Here is a 19,131-nt window from a genome sequence, read left to right as displayed (position 1 = left end):
AAGACCAAAATTTGAGAGCATAAAACAATAAAAATCTTTTTAAAAAAATAGAGGTACAGTGGAGAACCTGGGTGGCTCAGTCAGTTAAGCATCTGACTCTTGATTTCGGCTCAGGTCATGACCTCAAGACTGTGGGAACTAGCCCCTAATCAGGCTCCCCACGCAGTGGAGAATCTGCATGAGGAACCTCTATTTCTGCTCCTCCCCCACTCATGTGCACACATGCACGTGTGCACGCACACACGCAAATTCTCTCTCTCAAACAAAATAAATCTTAAAAAAATAATAAATAAACCTGAATTCATAAAAGTCAAAATTATGGATCAAAACAGAAGCAGTGAAGAGATAATGTGCATAATGAGAGAAAATATTTGCAAATTATGTTTTGAGGGCCTAATATCAAGAATATATAAAGAAGCTTTACAACTTCATGACAAAAAGAAAAACAAACCTTTTAGAAAATGGATAAAGAAGAGGTGGTATACGTATACAATGGAATATTATTCAGCCATTAGAAACGACAAATACCCACCATTTGCTTCGACGTGGATGGAACTGGAGGGTATTATGCTGAGTGAAATAAGTCAGTCGGAGAAGGACAAACATTATATGGTCTCATTCATTTGGGGAATATAAAAATTCGTGAAAGGGAATAAAGGGAAAGGAGAGAAAATGAGTGAAAATATCAGTGAGGGTAACAAAACATGAGAGACACCTAACTTGGGAAATGAACAAGGGGTAGTGGAAGGGGAGGTGGTCGGGTGGTTGGGGTGACTGGGTGATGGGCACTGAGGGGGCACTAGGTGGGATGAGCACTGGGTGTTATGCTATATGTTGGCAAATTGAACTCCAAATAAAAAAATAAAAATAAAATAAAACAAAAAGAAAATGAGCAGAAGACCTGAATAGACATTTATTCATGGATATACAAATGGTCAAGAAAGACATGAAAATATGCTCAACTTCTTTTGTCATTAGGGAGGTGCACATCAAGATTACAATGAGATACCACTTTATAGGTACCAGTAAGACCATAATTTAAAAATTGGAAAATAACAAGTATTGGTGAGTAGAGGAGAAATTGGAACTCTAATACATTGCTGTTTGTAATGTAAAATAGTACTACCAGAGTGGAAAATAATTTGGCATACTGTGTAAAAGTTAAACATAGTATATTGTATGATCCAGTAATTCCATTCATGGGTCTATAGCCCCCAGATTGAAAACAGGTATTTGAACAAATACCTGTGCAAAGATATTCATAGCAGCACTACTCACAAAAGTCAAAAGCTAGATAAATCCCAAAGGTCAATGGATAAACAAAATGTGTTACACCCATACAATGAAGTCTTTCTTATTCAATCGTAAAAAGGAATAAAGTACTGATATGTACTACAATATGAATACAAGCCTCAAAAATTTTATGTAAGTGAAAGAAGGCAGACACAAAATGTCACATATTTGTTAATCCCATGGATATGAGATCCTACCAGAAAAGGGAAATTCACAGAAATAGAAAGCAGATAGTGATTGCCAGAGACTAGGAGTGGTAGGAGAATGAGAAGTGACTTCTTAAAGAGTATGGAGTTTACCTGGGGTGATGAAATTCTTTTTGGAACTAGATGGAAGTAATAATTATAAAATATTTTAAATGTACTAAATGCCACTGAACTGTCAAAATGGTTAATTTAATTTAATGTTATTTAATGTTTGAATTTTATCTCAATAAAAGTAAGAAATCAAATCAATAGAAGGGACCTGCAAATGAAATAACAGAAGGTCACCAATTCATTTACTAATAGACAAAGTCCTTGGTTCAACACAACGCCAAGATGCCCAGTGCTACTCTCATCAGTCAAGAGCTGACATTGCTTAAACTGCATGATTTGTACTTATGTGAAGATGAAATGCCTACCTGTCTTTTGCTTAGTTTCTTCCCTCCTTGCTCCTGAAAAAGAAAATAGACAAAAATTTGGAGAGTTTAGAAAAAACAAAACAGGAAAAATCTGTTACATATTAAATTGAAACAAATTGCAAGTGTAGCAATAGAGTTGGTAATAGATTGGTATACTGGGAGGAAAATTTTATTTGCTATAATGTGAAGCTACTGAACCCCGTTTCTTTTTATTGTCTTATTCTTTTTATTTTCTTTTTACTGAGTTTGCTGCAATGATACACTTTCTAAGTGATTTAAGATTTGAAACTCACCATTTTTTATTTTCTCTGTAAATCATATGAAAAATATTGATAAAATAAGTGAAGTGATTCATAAATAAAGATATATAGATGATCAAATATTAGTTCTTTTAGGAGCAAATTCTGCTTTTACAAAATTCTAAAGTACCAAGAGCAATGCTTTTATCCAAGACAGGTTTTCCTTCAATAATATATTTTCTATTTTGGTGGAGATAAATTTCCCTTTGACTTCCTCCCTTTTCTCTAAATAAATGCATTAAATAATTAATTTTTTAAAATAACTGATACAACATAAAAATAAATTAAAAGAGGGTAAGACTTATCAGGTCATTAATTAATTAAATCTTCTGTTTATGGATGAAGAGAAAACTCCTTATTTCACATTTTCAAAACAAAATAGAAGAAATTTTTAATTTTCAGGATTCACAATCTCTTTATCTTATTTCTATTCATATGTTTTTCCCTTCTCATTTGTTCCTTCTGTTATTTCCTGTATGCTTGTAGAAGTTTCTTTAGCATTTCTTATGGGACAAATGTGGTAACTAGTTTCTTCTTTTCTTGACTTTTCTTTTTTCCATGCATTAAAGTTTTTATTTTGTCTTTTTTGCTGAAGTCTATTTTCACTGAATATATAGACTACTAGGTTGACAGTCTTTTCTTTCAGTATTTTAATGATTTCACTTTATTGTATTCTTGTTCCTATGATTTCTGGTGTGAAATAACCTGGTTTTGAAAATTTCTCCTTTGTTGTTTTACGTTAGATACCTCCAAGAGTTATTTATCTTCAGTTTTCAAAAATTATGATTGTAATATTTCTAGGCTTGTTGCTGGTGTTGTTAATTTTAGTTACTTGATGGGTGTGAGGTGATATCTCATTGTAATTTTGACTTGCATTTCCCTGATAATGAGTGATATTGAGCATCTTTTCATGCATCTTCTGGCCATCTGTATATCTTCTTTGGGGAAATGTCCATTTATGTCTTCTCATCTTTTAATCAGGTTGTTTATTGGGTGTTTCTCTTACACTATCTAGCTCCATCCATGTTGTTGCAAATGGCAAGATTTCATTCTTTTTTATGGCTGAATAATATTCTATTTTGTATATATTCTATTTCTTCTTTATCCATTAATCTATCGATAGAGACTTGGGATGCTTCCATAATTTGGCTATTGTAGATAAGGCTGGAAGAGATGTGGGGATGGCTTATATCCTTTGTATAGAGAACTTTATATATTTTGGACACTAACCCTTTATCAGATATGTCATTTGCAAATATCATCTCCTATCTGCCACATCTCTTAGGTTGTCTTTTAGTTTTGTTGACTGTTTCCTGTGCTAGAACTTTTCATATTATCTCACATCTCCAAGGCTTTTGTTCATTATGTCTATGTTTTCCTATCTGTTCTTCAGCTAGGAAAATTCTGTGGATTTATGTTCCATCTTCTGGTCTTTTTGCTTATCATCTGCATTTTCCTATTGTGCTAATGCAGTAATATTTAAATTTCAGATGTTATATTTTTCAATTCTAAAATTTTGATTTAACTATTTTTTCTAGTTTCTTTTTTTTTAAGATTTTATTTATTTATTCATGAGAAAGAGAGAGAGGCACAGACACAGGCAGAGGGAGAAGCAGGCTTCATGCAGGGAGCCTGTGTGGGACTTGATCCCGGGTCTCCAGGATCACGCCCTGGACTGAAGGCGGCGCTAAACCGCTGAGCCACTGGGCTGCCCTTATTTTTTCCAGTTTCTATTTATCTGCTGTGAATTTTCATTCTTTTCATTTCTAATCTCTTTTATTTTACTTGATGTAGCCCAGCAACCATAGTCTCCCTCCCTTCTTTAAACATTTTTATATAAAGCTCTGTATATTCTTTACTCAGATCCCCCTAATGATAGAAAATATCTTGTATAACTGTAGTAAGATATCAAAGCCAAGAAATTGACATGGGTATAATACTGTTAACTATGCAACATACCTCATTTGAGTTTCATCATTTTTGCATGTGTGTGATATGCATGTGTGTGTTTATGCAATTTCTCCCATCTGTGTATATCCAGGTTTCCCTGGAGGAACAGCCTTAGAGTTCTGGTATTTTATGGGGCCAACTGAGTATACTTCTCAGATATTAAATGCTTAGCATTTAGAAGTCAAGCTACAGGGATGCCTGGGTGGCTCAGGGGTTGAGCATCTGCCTTTCGCTCAGGTCCTGATCCTGGGGTCCTGGGATTGAGTTCCGCATCATGTTCTCCACAGGGAGCCTGCTTCTCCCTCTGCCTATGTCTCTCTTTCTTTGTGTCTCTCATGAATAAATAAATAAAATCTTTAAAAAAAATTCTTTAATTCAAATAATTGATTTCCTTGCATGCTTTAATATATTTATAATAATTTAATTAAAAAATCTTTGCCTAATAAGTCCAACATTTAACACCCCAAGTTCCTCAGGCACAGTGTCTGCCTTTTTTTCATGTATGGGCCATACTTTCCTGTGTATTTGTGTGTCTCCAAATTTTTGGATAAAAACTAGTACTGTGTCAACTCTAGAAATCCAATTCCTCTCCTTCCTCCAAGGCATGTTATTGTTGTTGCTGCTCTTTATGTGGTTAGTGATTTGCCTGACTCTTGACTTCCCTGTAGTGTGTAGCCACTGTAGTCTCTGATTACTTAGCTTATTGGTCAGCTAATGATTAATCAGAGATTTTGTTATTGCCTTGAGGTAAAACATTTCCAACTTTTGCTAAGGGGTTCTCTGTATGGGTTGGGATATGCCTGTCTGCTTAGAAAGTTTACAACTTTGCTTTAGTCTCCATTTTCTGCTTCCAGCTTCAATCAGCTAGAGGTGAGAGATTGGAATGCTCTTAGGCTCCCCTGGGCATTCAACATAGCCCTGCACGTGCGAGCAGTTTTCTAGATTTCCAAGTCAGGATTTCTCAAAGTCCCCTTTGTACATCTCATTGCCCAGATCTTCCTTTAAAAGTTTTGTTCCGATTCTTATTTGCCTGACTGATATCATATTTCTAGGTAGATGTAAAAATGTGCAGTTGATTATTTTTGACAAATTCCCTGAGGATAGAGTTTTTCCCATTAAGGAAGTTCTAAGCCTGATCAAATAATGGCAACATCTTGTGAATGGTGCTTTTCCAGGGAGCTGTGAGACAGGTCAATATGGCAATACTTTGCTTGTTTCACAGCTACCATTGTTGCCAGGCTGCTGTTTTAAAGGCTATCACAGGGCAGTCCCGGTGACCTAGTGGCTTAGCGCCACCTTCCGCCAGGGGTGTGATCCTGGAGACCCAAGATCAAGTCTCACATCTGCCTCTCTCTCTCTCTGTCATGAATAAATAAATAAAATCTTTAAAAAAAAAAAAAAAAAGGCTATCACAGAGTTGGAGAGAGAGGGACAGGAGTAGGCCATGTTACAATGCACAAACTTGTACTGTTCTTATGTAGTTTAGCAGTTCTTCCCAAAGAAATAAGCTGTGAATTGTTGCACAACATTGTTTAATTTCTAGAGTTGATTGATTTTGACAATAAGCCCAGTATTTTCCTTGCCTTTTTTTTTTGTATATTTTTTATTTACTTTTTTGGAGAAGTGTATTTACGCAGATTCTTACTCTGCCAATCAGGAAGTTCTACCTTAAAGGTAAATTTGTACAATGTTATTTTGATGTTTCTCTGACATTTCCAGTAACTGGTATATGCTATACAAGAAACTGAAAGTAGCTTCAGTATTTGTTTATAACTCAAAATGTTTTTTTAATGTACTGTAAAGTTGGATTTTTGATTACACAGTAAATTAACTCAAAAATGGTCTTCTTCGGGGATCCCTGGGTGGCTCAGTGGTTTAGTGCCTGCTTTCGACCCAGGGCATGATCCTGGAGTCCCGGGATCGAATCCCATGTCAGGCTCCCTGCATGAAGGCTCCTTCTTCCTCTGCCTGTGTCTCTGCCTCTCTCTCTGTGTCTCTCATGAATAAATAAATAAAATCTTTTTAAAAAATGACCTTCATTAATACTAGTTCATCCAAAGCTTTGTATAAACATGTTATTTTATAAATTGAATGTGACAACCTTTAACTTTAACTAATATTTGCAAGCCTGTGAATCTTTCTGTGCATTGTTTTAGTGGTTTTTCAAAACCCAAACTCTAAACCGTTTGAAGAATTCTTTCACATATGAATCATTACAATGTCCATTTGTACACTTTTATTTTAAAATTATTTACTGGCAAAGTATACTGACTAATCTCTGGCAGTTCCTCTCCCAATACTTGGAACAGAGAGTTAATATTTGTGCACATGCCTTAGGAATAGGGGTTGGGGGCAGATGGACAAGTTGGCTTCCCATGGCAGGCCCTTTCCCTGCACACATGAAAACCTCCTCTTCTCCACAACTTTAGCCACTAATGCCACTTCTGCTGCTGCTGCCAATGTCACTGTCACATATCTGGGCCCAGTTCAAAGCCCAGTCACTTCCCTGGCCCCATGGTGTTCTGTTCTGCCACAGGTATTTGGGAATGCACTGGGCCAATCACTGTTGGTGCACCGATAGTGTTACCTGGAAGCCTGAGCCCACTGTGTGTGGACTGCTGCTGGAACACAAATGCTTGCATGTACTGTGAATCAATTCACTGCTTTCTCTGCTCATATGCATGGTCTATTGTCTTACTGGACTTCATTTATAAAACAGATATTCAAAGATAAACTTACAAAAAATTCAATATAATGAAAGAACATTATACCAAGGATATTCTCAGCACTGAGCCCTGAACAGCTGCATAAATTGCATATCTATGAAGCCAGTCCTGCACACATCCTTTTCATGAAAAATGTCATTGCAGGATTTTAGTGGTTACATATGCAGTATATGTGTAGCACTATGAGGACTAACATAAGAATACATGGATATAACTAGCTTTGTGGGCCCACATCTGGGGCTGACCATGCAGAATCTTTGCAATTTCGTAGGTCTGAATATTCCCATTAGAGTTATAATGACTTATTGGGGCAAGAGTCACACAAATAAAAACCAGTCTATCTCTTTTATCACCTATGAGATTAAAACAGCAGCTTTCCTATTGTCAGTTCTAATAATAGTCTCTGGTAAAATATTTGCAATTAGTCCTTATACAGATTTTGTATCTGAAATTCTTAAATTAGATTGCATGACTATATATTTTGTACCAGATTCTAATAGTATAGTGAGTGTTTCAATGTATGATTAGGAATGTTAAAATATATTTGTTCAAACTTTGCTTCTGTTTTGTACCAATATCCATTTTTATTGTTGTGTTGACAATGTTATATTCATTTAAATTTTTTTATTTTGTCTTGCTTTTATTTAATAGTATTTTTAATTCAGTGTTTTTGTTTTCAGAATAAAATATATTTTGTAGGATTTCATTCAATAATAATAATTTATTCCTATTGCCTTCTATGAATAGTGACAAAATCCCACTTTATTTATTTGGTTGTTTCTACATGTTCAGGATTTTTGAATTTGTAGGTACTGTATAATATGTTATTCTAATGAGGTTTTTTTTTTTTTGCAGAAAACAATGTTAAAAATTGTGAAAAAATGTAGTAAAAATTCCTTAACATTTCCCCATAACTTTTGCTTGAAAATTAAGAATTTCTTATACTTTCACGTTGTTTATGATAAAATATATTCTATTTTAATCCTCCATCTAACTTAGTATCCATTCTCTAATATAAGAACCTATTCTCTAATTAGAAAAATAACTCCTTCATGTGACCATTAAGATTTTGATTAAATGCTATCAGTGGATTGAACTCATGACTTTTTTGGAAAAATACTTAATAAAAAGAAAGATCTCATTATTAAAATTCTTTTTTATATAGAGTCAAATATGGTACTTTACAACTTCAACCATTTATTTCTAATCCTAACAGTTGAAATAATGGAAGAGAGAGAAAATCTTCTTTTAATGACAAGTTATCAAAATAATCAAATATTTTACATGTAACTCAAATACTGTGGATTTCTCTGTTAAATATTATTTATACTGTTAATTTTAGAGACATGTTTTCAGAACCTTTATAATTCTGGGAATAATATACTTGATGAATTGTAGTTTGTCAAAATCTCTCTTAAATATGTTGCTTAGAAGTAAATATAAAAAGTGAAAAGTGGTCTGCCCTGGTGGCCCAGTGGTTTAGCAGGACCTTCAGCCCGGGGTGTGATCCTGGAGACCCGGGATCGAGTCCCACATCAGGTTCCCTGCATGGAAGCTTGCTTCTTCCTCTGACTGTGTCTCTGCCTCTCTTTTGTTCTCTCTCTCTCTGTCTGTCATGAATAAATAAATAAAATCTTTTTTTAAAAAGTGAAAAGTAAACAAAAGAGACTATTACATTTTTAACCTCCAATTCTGTTTTTATAATGAAGTTAGAGCCTGCTTATCTCTGTTATAATCATCATTCAGAAACCATGTCAAAATTAGAGTAGTAAACACTTAAGATATCATGATTTTACATATTTACTAACTTACCACTATCACGATATTCCTTTATGAACAGAGAAATAATAATGATGAAGGTCTCTAGGAGTAAGAGGCAATTGAAGTTTGTATCTACTCCAGGGTGGAACTCTGAAAAATCAATGCCAAAGAATTTTCTTATTAACATCCAGACCATCTTATTGCTGTTTCTTTCTTTTTTTTTTTTTTTTAAATTTATGATAGTCACACACACAGAGAGAGAGAGGCAGAGACACAGGCAGAGAGAGAAGCAGGCTCCATGCACCGGGAGCCCGATGTGGGATTCGATCCCGGGTCTCCAGAATCGCGCCCTGGGCAAAAGGCAGGCGCTAAACCGCTGCTCCACCCAGGATTCCCTTATTGCTGTTTCTACCATACAAGTTTTATTCTATACTTCCAGTAACCTATAGGTCTATGACCAAGTTTCAATTTTCAGAGATAAAGCTAAGCAATTTTCAGAGATAAAGCTAAGGAGATGACAGCAGCCACTCAGAAGACAGCATGGGATTGAATATCTCAGGGTGGGCCAAAGGTTAGGGAGATGCTCATTCCATGAGTTTTGAAAAATTCTTGAGTGTGAACACTTCACAGTAAATGAGGGAATATCTGTCAAGTTTCAGGGCTCTTCTCATCACTTTACTATACTCTATGGAGCCAAAAATGATATAGCCAGACTTTGGTCCAGAAACCAAATCAAGTCTAATATATATTTTTGGAAGATTTGTGATTTCAGGATAGATTTCAGTTTTTAAAATCAGACATGTGAAAAAAATGCTCCACATCACTTGTCATCAGGGAAATACAAATCAAAACCACGATGTGATACCACCTTACACCAGTCAGAATGGCTAAAATTAACAAGACAGGAAACAATAAGTGTTGGCAAGGATGTGGAGAAAGGGGAACCCTCTTACACTGTTGGTGGAAATGCAGCTGGTACAGCCCACTCTGGAAAACTGTATAGAGTTTCCTCAAGAAGTTAAAAATAGAGATACCCTTCAAGTAATCAATTTCACTACTGAGTATTTACCTCAAAGATACAGATGTAGTGAAATGAAGGAGTACCTACACCCCAATGTTTGTAGTAGCAATGTCCACAATAGCCAAACTGTGGAAGGAACTGAGATGTCCTTCAACAGATCAATGGATAAAGAAGATGTGGTATATTTATATAAAGGAATAATACTTGGCCAGCAGAAAGGATGAATACCTACCATTTATATCGACATGAATGGAAATGGAGGGTATTATGCTAAGTGAAATAAGCCAATAACAGAAAGAGAATTATCATATGGTGTCACTCATATGTGAAATACAAGAAATAATGCAAGGAACCACAAAGAAAGGAGGGGAAAGTGAAGGGGAAAAATCATAGAGGAAGCCAAACCATGAGAGACTTTTAACTCTGGGAAGCAAACTGAGAGTTACTGAAGGGGTGGGTTGTTGAAGGGTGGATAGGGTAACTGGGTGACAAGCATTAAGGAGGGCACATGACATGATTACTAAGTGTTATATGCAAATGATGAATTATTGAAAATTACCTCTGAAACTAAGGATGTACTATATGTTGGCAAGTTGAATTTAAAGAAAAAAAAAGAAAAAACAAGGTAAAGTCATTGAAAAAAAGAAAAAAGTGATGCAAAAATAATATGAAATTCAAATGTCAGTGTCCACAGAACTCAACTATGTTCAATCATGGTGTATGGCTTATAACTGCTTTTCACTACAATAACAAAGATGAGGAGTTGTAATCAAGACAGTTTGTAGTGCAGTGATGGAGTTATAACATCATTTGAGTCACTTGACTATAACAATACAACTACATTTTGTCTTTGTTTTATTACCAGGGAATACCAGTCATGCCAAAACAAGAAAAGAAGGGAAGGCCAAAGTAGACTTTGAAAAAAACATCTTAAGTTATATTGGAGTGGATTATTTTCTTATTGAATTACATGTATTCATTATGCAATGACACTATAGCAAGAAAACAACAGAGTGAGAAAATGGTGGCAGACTAGCAGGACCCCAGGATTGCTTCCACCTATGAATGCAACTGGTAACTATCAAATAATCTTAAATACCCCAGAAACTGGCCTGAAGACAAGAAAAAATTCCACAACTAAAGGTAGATAAGATACCACATTGAAGAATTTAGGAAGTGCATAGACATAATTTAAGGAAGAAATGATCTCTGGCTTCTATACAGGGGAGGAAGCTCTGTTTATGAAGAAGGATAAGAGAGTGACAGAGAGAGAAAGAGAGAGAGTGAGGGAGAGAGAGAGAGAGAGAGAGAGAGAGAGAGAGAGAACACACAGAGGAATGAACCAGGAGAAAATTTCCCATAGTCATTGGCTTGGAAAGCGAAAGTGGTTAAATTTCATGAATTCTTGCCATCAAAGGGGACTAACCTGAAGTATTAAATGTCAGGGAGCTTGGCTCCAGTAGGTCTTGAAGGCACTGGGGCTGCTCTTGGAAAGAAGGCAAACAATTCATAGAGATGCAGCATGGAAACAGTGATCTGAAGAGTACCTGGGGTGCACAGTGGGGAAATTATTTCCCCCCCTCAGAGTGTGTCCCTGAGAGGGAGAGTTCACAGAGACACCTCTCCAAAAACAAAGGAACTAGCTGGCATCATTTCCCTTTCCTGTCCCTTATCAGAAGCCCATGGCCACCTGTGGGAACTAGCACAATACCAATACTGACTGCCTAACTGGCATACACCAAGCCTCACACCCTGCACTCTAGTAGAACTTCCTTTCTCAGCCAAGCTGGCCTCAGTCCCAGCATGACATGTCATTCCCCCAGAAGACAGCAGAAACCCTTGCCCACATGATTTCTCCCAACCAGAGAAGTATGCAGGGCCTCCTCTGGTGGAGGAAGTAACAGGTTTTATTTCACCAATAGACCACAATACACCTAGTTAAACTCACTATATTCAGACCAGGGACCAAACACTTGCCACAGGCAAGGAGAGCCTCTGAAGACCACTGCTTGAAGAATAGAGCAGTCAGAGCAAAACTGTACAGCACATGCAGCACAAAGTGGAGACACTTCCTAAAGCACCAGGCCCTGGAAATTACATGCCCTCTTCTTCATAAGCCATTATTTTCAGGAGCAGGAGACATAACTGGGTTTTCTAACAGAGAGAAGGTGGCAGAGATTTAGGCAAAATAAGAAGACAAGAATTTCTCCCAAATGAAAGAACAAGATAAGACCAAGGCCAGAGATCTAAATAAAACAGATATAAGTAACATGCATGATGAAGAATTTAAAACAATGATTATAAGGATACTCACTGGACTTGAAAAAATAATAGAAGACATTAAGAGGGAAAATGGCAGCAGAATAGGACCATAGGCTCATCTCATCCCATGGACATAACTAGATAACTATCAAATCATCCTAAATACCAAAGAAACCACCATGAAGAGTGACAGAACTAATTCCACAATTAAAGGGAGAGAAGAGGACACCCTAAAAAAGTAGCAGGTGCAGAGATATGGTTTATGGGAGAAATGAATAGCAGGTGCTGTGGAAATCAGAGAGAGCTGTGGTCAAGAGAAAGGCAAGGAAGAAAGGAACACACAGTGGAATGCACAAGGAGAATGTTTCTCCAAATCCATCAGCTTGGGAAATGAAAGAGGCTAAATTTCATGAGTTCTTACAATCAGTGGAACTGGAGTTTTAAAGTTCAGCAGGCTTGGGTGGGATAGAGACCTGAAGGCACTGCCCTGCTTCTGGAAAGAAGACAGGCAAATAACCTGGGGGACAGAGAGTGTGTAAAAAGAGATCTGAAAAACACCTGGGGCACACAGTGGGGAGATTATTCACTCTTTTTTGAAGCATATCTCTGAGAGGCAGCATTCACAGAGACAATCTCTGGGAACAAAGAAACTGGCTGTCACCATGTCTCTGCCCTGCCCCTCAGCATAAACACAAATCCACCTTGGGAAGCAGCACAATGCTGACACATCTACTTAACTTGCTCATTAAAGCCTATCTCCTCGCACTCTGGCAGGACTGCCTTTCTCAGTCAAGCTTGCCTCAGTCTCAGTGTAGTGGCCCCTGCCCTAGAAGACCAGAACAAACTACTACCTACATCACATTTCCCAACCAGAGAGTTTTGTAGGCCTCCATTCTGGTGGAAGTGATGTCAATTATCCCATCACAAGCAGACCAGAGCACACTTACTTAAAACTTGCCACATTCAGGCCAGAGACAAAGCACTGCCCACAGAAGGCAAGCAGAGCCTCTGTAGATGGCAGGCCTGAAGGATAGTCAGCCAAAACACAATAACAGAGCACACAAAGCACATATAAGAAACATTTCCTAAGTTCCAGGCCCTGGACACTACGTGATCTCTTCTTCATTAAGCCAAAATTTTCAGGAGCAGGAGACATAATTTCTAACACAGAGAAGGGAGAGGCTTAGACAAAATTCAAAGATGGAAAAACTAAAAAAAAAAAAAAAAAAAAAAAAAAAAAAAAAAAAAAAAAAAAAACAAAGATGGAAAAACTTATGCCAAATGAAAGGACAAGATAAGGTCACAGCCAGAAATCCAGAGCAAAACAGATATAATAACATACCTGATGGAGAATTTAAAGTGGTACAAGTATACTCACTGGGGTTAAGAAAAGAATAGAAGACAAGACAAAAAGGAGATTCTTACCACAGATATAAGAGGTTAAAAAGAGTTGATCAGAGATGAAGAGTGCAATCAATTATATTGGATACAGACTCGATTCAATGAACACAGGCTGGAAGAAGCAAAGGGACAAATTAGTAACTAGAAGACAAAATAATGGAAAATAATGAAGGTGAACAAAAGAGAGAAAAGAATTATGCAAAGTGAGAATAGACTTAAGGAATTCAGTTACTCCATCAAACATAATAACATTCATATTATAGGAGTCTCAAAACAAGAAGAGGGAGAAAAGGGAGAACATTTATTTGAAGAGCTAATAGCTCATACCTTCCCTATTCTGGGGAAGGAAACAGACATCCAGACCCAAGAGGCACAATTGGGTCTTGATGGCAGAACTGCCATCAAACACGACAGGAGTTAGACCAACAGTAACACATATTGTCACTAAACTGGCAAAACATAGTGATAAAGAAAAAAATTTTAAAGCAGCAAGACAAAAGAAGAAGTAACATAGAGAGGAAAACCCATAAGACTAGCAGGAGATTTTTCAGCTGAAGCTTTCCAAGCCAGAAGGCAGTGCCATGATATATTCAAAGTGCTAAGTGAGAAAAATCTGTAGCCAAGTATACTCTATCCAGCAAGGGTATCTTCAGAATAGAAGGAGAGAGAAAGTTTCCCAGGCAAACAAAAACTAAAGGAGTTCATGGCCACTAAACCACTCCTGCAAGAGGTATTAAAGGGGACTGTGATTGGAAAAGAGAGACCAAAAGTGACAGTAAAAAAGTAGAAAACACAAAATAGTAAAAATGCATATATCTATAAAAAATAAGTAAAAACTCACAAAAAGGATATAAAATATAATAACATATACTTAAAACATGGAGAGGACAAGAGAAAAGAATGTCTTCAAACTAAAATGACCATAAACTGGGCGGGGCAAGATGGCAGAAGAGTAGGAGGGTCCCCAAGTCACCTGTCCCCACCAACTTACCTAGATAACTTTCAAATCATCCTGAAAAACCTATGAATTTGGCCTGAGTTTTAAAGAGAGAACAGCTAGAATGCTACAGAAAGAAGGGTTTTTGCTTCTAACAAGGTAGGAAGATTGAAAAAATAAAAAAAAAAAGAATCAAGTGGGGGAGGGGCCCCCACTAGGAGCTAGGCTAACGCTGGGTGGCGAAAGCCTCTGGGACAGGAAAGCCCAGAAGTGGGAACTTTAAAAATTCACACCAGATTCTTTCCCTAGAAAGAAGAACTCACCACAAAAGAAAGAATCAAAAACAGTACTCTCTGCCACAGAGTTACAGAATTTGGATTACAATCTGATGTCAGAAAGCCAATTCAGAAGCAATTATAAAGCTACCGGTGGCTCTGGAAAAAAGCATAAAGGATTCAAGAGACTTCATGACTGCAGAATTTAGATCTAATCATGCCAAAATTAAAAAATCATTTAAATGAGATGCAATCCAAACTGGAAGTCCTAACAAGGAGGATTAATGACATAGAGGAAGGAGTGAGTGACATAGAAGACAAGTTGATGGCAAGGAAGGAGGCTGAGGAAAAAAGAGAAAAACAATTAAAAGACCATGAGGAAAGGTTAAGGGACATAAATGACAGCTTCAGAAGGAAAAATCTACATTTAATTGGGGTTCCAGAGGACGCTGAAAGAGACAGAGGACCAGAAAGTGTATTTGAACAAATCATAGCTGAGAACTTCCCTAACATGGGAAGGGAAACAGGCATTCAGATCCAGGAGATAGAGAGGTCCCCCCCTAAAATCAATAAAAACCGTTCAACACCTTGACATTTAATAGTGAAACTTGCAAATTCCAAAGATAAAGAAAAGATCCTTAAAACATCAAGAGACAAGAGATCCCTAACAATTATGGGGAGAAGTATTAGGTTAACAGCAGACTTCTCCACAGAGACCTGGCAGGCCAGAAAGGGCTGGCAGGATATATTCAGGATCCTAAATGAGAAGAACCTGCAGCCAAGAATACTTTATCAGCAAGGCTCTCATTCAGAATAGAAGGAGAGATAAACAGCTTCCAAGATAGCCAGAAACTGACAGAATATGTGACCTCCAAACCAGCTCTGCAAGAAATATTAAGAGGGACTCTGTAAAAGAAAGAGGATACCCAAAGAAATAAGCCACAAAACAGGGACTGAATAGATATTATGATGACAATAAATTCATATCTTTCAATAGTAACTCTGAACGTGAATGGGCTTAATGATCCCATCAAAAGCCGCAGGGTTTCAGACTGGATAAAAAAGCAAGACCCATCTATTTGCTGTCTACAAGAGACTCATTTGAGACCTAAGGACACCTCCAGCCTGAAAATGAAAGTTGGAGAACCATTTACCACTCAAATGGTCCTCAAAAGAAAGCAGGGGTAGCCATCCTCATATCAGATAAATTAAAGTTTATCCCGAAGAGTATAATAAGAGATGAAGAGGAACACTCTATCATACTTAAAGAATCTATCCAACAAGAGGACCTAACAATCATGAATATTTATGCCCCTAATATCGGAGCTGTCAAGCATATCAGTCAATTAATAACCAAAGTTAAGACATTCTTAGATAATAATGCACTTATACTGGGAGACTTTAACATGGCCTCAGTGTCCATCAAAAGATGAATGGTTAAAGAAAATGTGGTCTATGTATACAATGGAATATTCCTCAGCCATTAGAAATGACACATACCCACCATTTGCTTCAACGTGGATGGAACTGGAGGGTATTATGCTAAGTGAAGTAAGTCAATCAGAGAAGGGCAATCATATGGTTTCACTCATACGGAGAAAATAAAAAGTAGTGAAAGGGATTATAGGGGAAAGGAGAGAAAATGAATGGGAAAAATCAGAGAGGATGACAAAACAGGAGAGACTCCTAACTCTGGGAAACGAACAAGGGGTAGTGGAAGGGGAGGTGGGCAAGGCGTTGGGGTGACTGGGTGATGGGCACTGAGGCGGGCACTTGAGGGTTGAGTACTGGGTATTATACTATATGCTGGCAAATCAAACTCCAATAAAAAATTATACATAGTAAAAAAAACACCCTCCCAATAAAATCCAGTTAAAAAGTGTGCAGAAGACACGAACAGACATCTATGTATATATACATATACATACATTTCTCCAAATACACACACATACATACATTCACACAAGGGAATATTATTCAGCCATAAAAAGGAATGAATCTTGTCATTTGCAACAATGTGAATAGATCTAGAGAGTATAATGCTAAACAAAATAAATCAGTCAGAGAAAGACAATACCATATGATTCCACTCATATGTGGAATTTAAGAAACAAAACAAACAAACAAAAAGGAAGACAAATCAAAAAACAAACTATTAACTATAGAGAACAGAGGGTGACCAAAGGGGAGATTGGTGGGAGGATAAGTGAAATAGATGATGGGGGTTAAGAATACACTTATCATCATGAGCATTGGGTAAAGTATACAATTGTTGAATCACTACCTTGTACGCCTGAAACTAATATAACACTATATTAACGATGTTGGAGTTAGAATTAAAAACTTAGTAAATATTTTTTAAAAACAAAAAGGCAACCTACTGAGGGGGAGGAGACATTGCAAATAATATATATGATAAGTGACTAATATCCAACATATATAAAGAACTTATACGCAACTGATAAATTACTGAACTCTACATCTGAAACTAATACTATATGTTAACTAATTGATTTTAAATAAAAATAAATTAAAAAAAGAACTTCTACAACTCATCACCCCCCTTCCCCAAAAAATTCACTTAAAAATATTCAGAGGACCTAAACAGACATTTTTCCAAAGAAGACATAAATGGCCAAGAGACACATATAAAGATGCTCAAAATCACTAATTATCGTGAAAATGCAAAACAAAACCACAATGGGCTATCACCTACACCTGTCAGAATAGTTAAAATCAAAATGATAAGATATAGCAAGTGTTGACAAGAATGTGGAAAAAGAATCCTTGTGAACTATTGATGGGAACTAAATTGCTGCAGCCACTGTGTAAAACCATATGGATTTTCCTCAAAAGATTAAAAATAGGGACACTTGGGTGGCTCAGCATCTGCACCATCTGTCTTTGGCTCAGGGCATGATCCTGCAGTCCTGGGATCGAATCACACATCGGGCTCCCTGCATGAAGCCTGCTTCTCCCTCTGCCTACATCTCTGCCTTTCTCTGTCTCTGATGAATAAATAAATAAAATCTTTTAAAAAAGCATTAAAAACAGAACTACCCTATGATCCAGTAATTATACTATTGGATATTTACCCAAGGAAAATGAAAATAGTAATAGAAAAGATATATGAAAACACCCCTACGTTTATTGCAGCATTATTTACAATAGCCAAGATATGGAAGTAACCCAAGTGTCCATGGATAGATGAATGGATAAAAACGTGATATCTGTCTATCTTGGAATATTGCTCACCTATAAAAAGGTCAAGATCTTGTCATTTGCAACAACATGGGTGGACCTACAGGGTATAATGCTTAGTGAAATAAACCAGTCAGAGAAATATGAACAAGTTATGATTTCACTCATATGTGGAATTTAAGAAACAAAACAAATGAATAAATAATGAAAAAAGATAGATAAACAGACTCTTAAATATAGGGAACACAGTAGTGGTTGCTGCAGGGGTGATTTATGGGGGAAAGGGTGAAATAGATAAAGGGGTTATGAGCACATTTTTTTTAATGTTTCAACTTTTTATTTAAATTCTAACTAGTTAACATATAGTGTAATATAATTTCAGAAGAATTCAGTGATTCATCATTTACAATACCCAGTGAAAAGCACACTTATCTTGAGTACTGAGAAATGTATCAAATTGTTGAGTCTTTATATTGTATATCTGAAACTAACTTTATGTCTTTACTATTTTTCAATTAAAAAAAGAAAAAGAAATGATTACCTACCAAAAAGGTTTTGCAGAAAATACTGCTGAAGATCATCATGTAGTCCTATATGTCATTCAGATGATTTAAATTTTTTTAAGGACAAGTGACTTAAATAAATGAGATAAATACAAGGATTTAAATAGCTGAGATATAGTTATTCTTACTCAATTGATCTGGCTATTATAATACAACTCTGTTATATCCTCATTTCTTTTTGTTTTATATTTTCATCTTTCTTCTTGCTAGAGATAAATCTTTGTTTTTTTCTCAGCCAAATGCCTGATAAGGAGGCTTGGATTTATGTACATAATCACCATTGGTACTATTTGAGCAGGAGGCTTTTGTCCGGCTGTCCTCCTAAGTACTTTGGCCATCTTTGGATTGTTACTTTTGATGTTGCATCTCATCTTCTTCCTCTAAAATAGGAAGACCAGACTACTTGCTTTTGTTTTAGCTGTCATGTATAGTAACACTAATTCTCCATTTGTTGTACATGCCCTCGTAGAGATCAATAATAGTGACTTATTGCTAACTCAGCTGCTCATTTTTCAATGTCCTTAAATATTCTACAGCAGGTATGTCTACCACTCCATTCTTTTTTGAAATGTAACTTGATTTGTATTTCTATAAAACATTGTTTCTTATCTCCCCACCCCCAAACTCTCATTCTCTCTCTCTCTCTCTTTTTTTTTATTGGAGTTCAGTTGGCCAACATATATAGCATATCACCCAGTGCTCATCCCATCAAGTGCCCATCACCCAGTTATTTATTTTTGTCCTCATATTTTTCCACTACTGAATATTACTTTGACATTAAGCAAAGGATTATATATGACATACATAAAATCATAATTAA

General features: G+C 36.4%; 1 protein-coding gene across 2 annotated transcripts in view; it reads right to left on the bottom strand.

The window, feature by feature from the left end:
- LOC144316908 (butyrophilin subfamily 1 member A1-like) overlaps positions 1–19,131 on the bottom strand; it is a 73,841-nt gene that overhangs the window by 53,348 nt on the left and 1,362 nt on the right. Inside the window, exons 1-3 of one of the 2 annotated variants that reach the window (XM_077902658.1) lie at positions 11,099–11,240; positions 8,703–8,801; positions 1,916–1,948 (exon numbers count right to left, since the gene is read on the bottom strand). In XM_077902658.1, coding sequence (XP_077758784.1) covers positions 1,916–1,948; positions 8,703–8,801; positions 11,099–11,183 — 217 coding nt within the window. In that variant the 5' untranslated portion in view covers positions 11,184–11,240. Of the gene's footprint in view, positions 1–1,915; positions 1,949–8,702; positions 8,802–11,098; positions 11,241–19,131 lie in introns of those variants that run through there. The other variant, XM_077902659.1, reaches the window with a different exon arrangement.

This window comes from Canis aureus, chromosome 7, assembly GCF_053574225.1.
Source record: "Canis aureus isolate CA01 chromosome 7, VMU_Caureus_v.1.0, whole genome shotgun sequence".
NCBI classification, from domain to species: Eukaryota; Metazoa; Chordata; class Mammalia; order Carnivora; family Canidae; genus Canis; species Canis aureus.
Note: the sequence above shows the minus strand (reverse complement) of the source record. Positions and strands in the feature narration are given on the sequence as shown.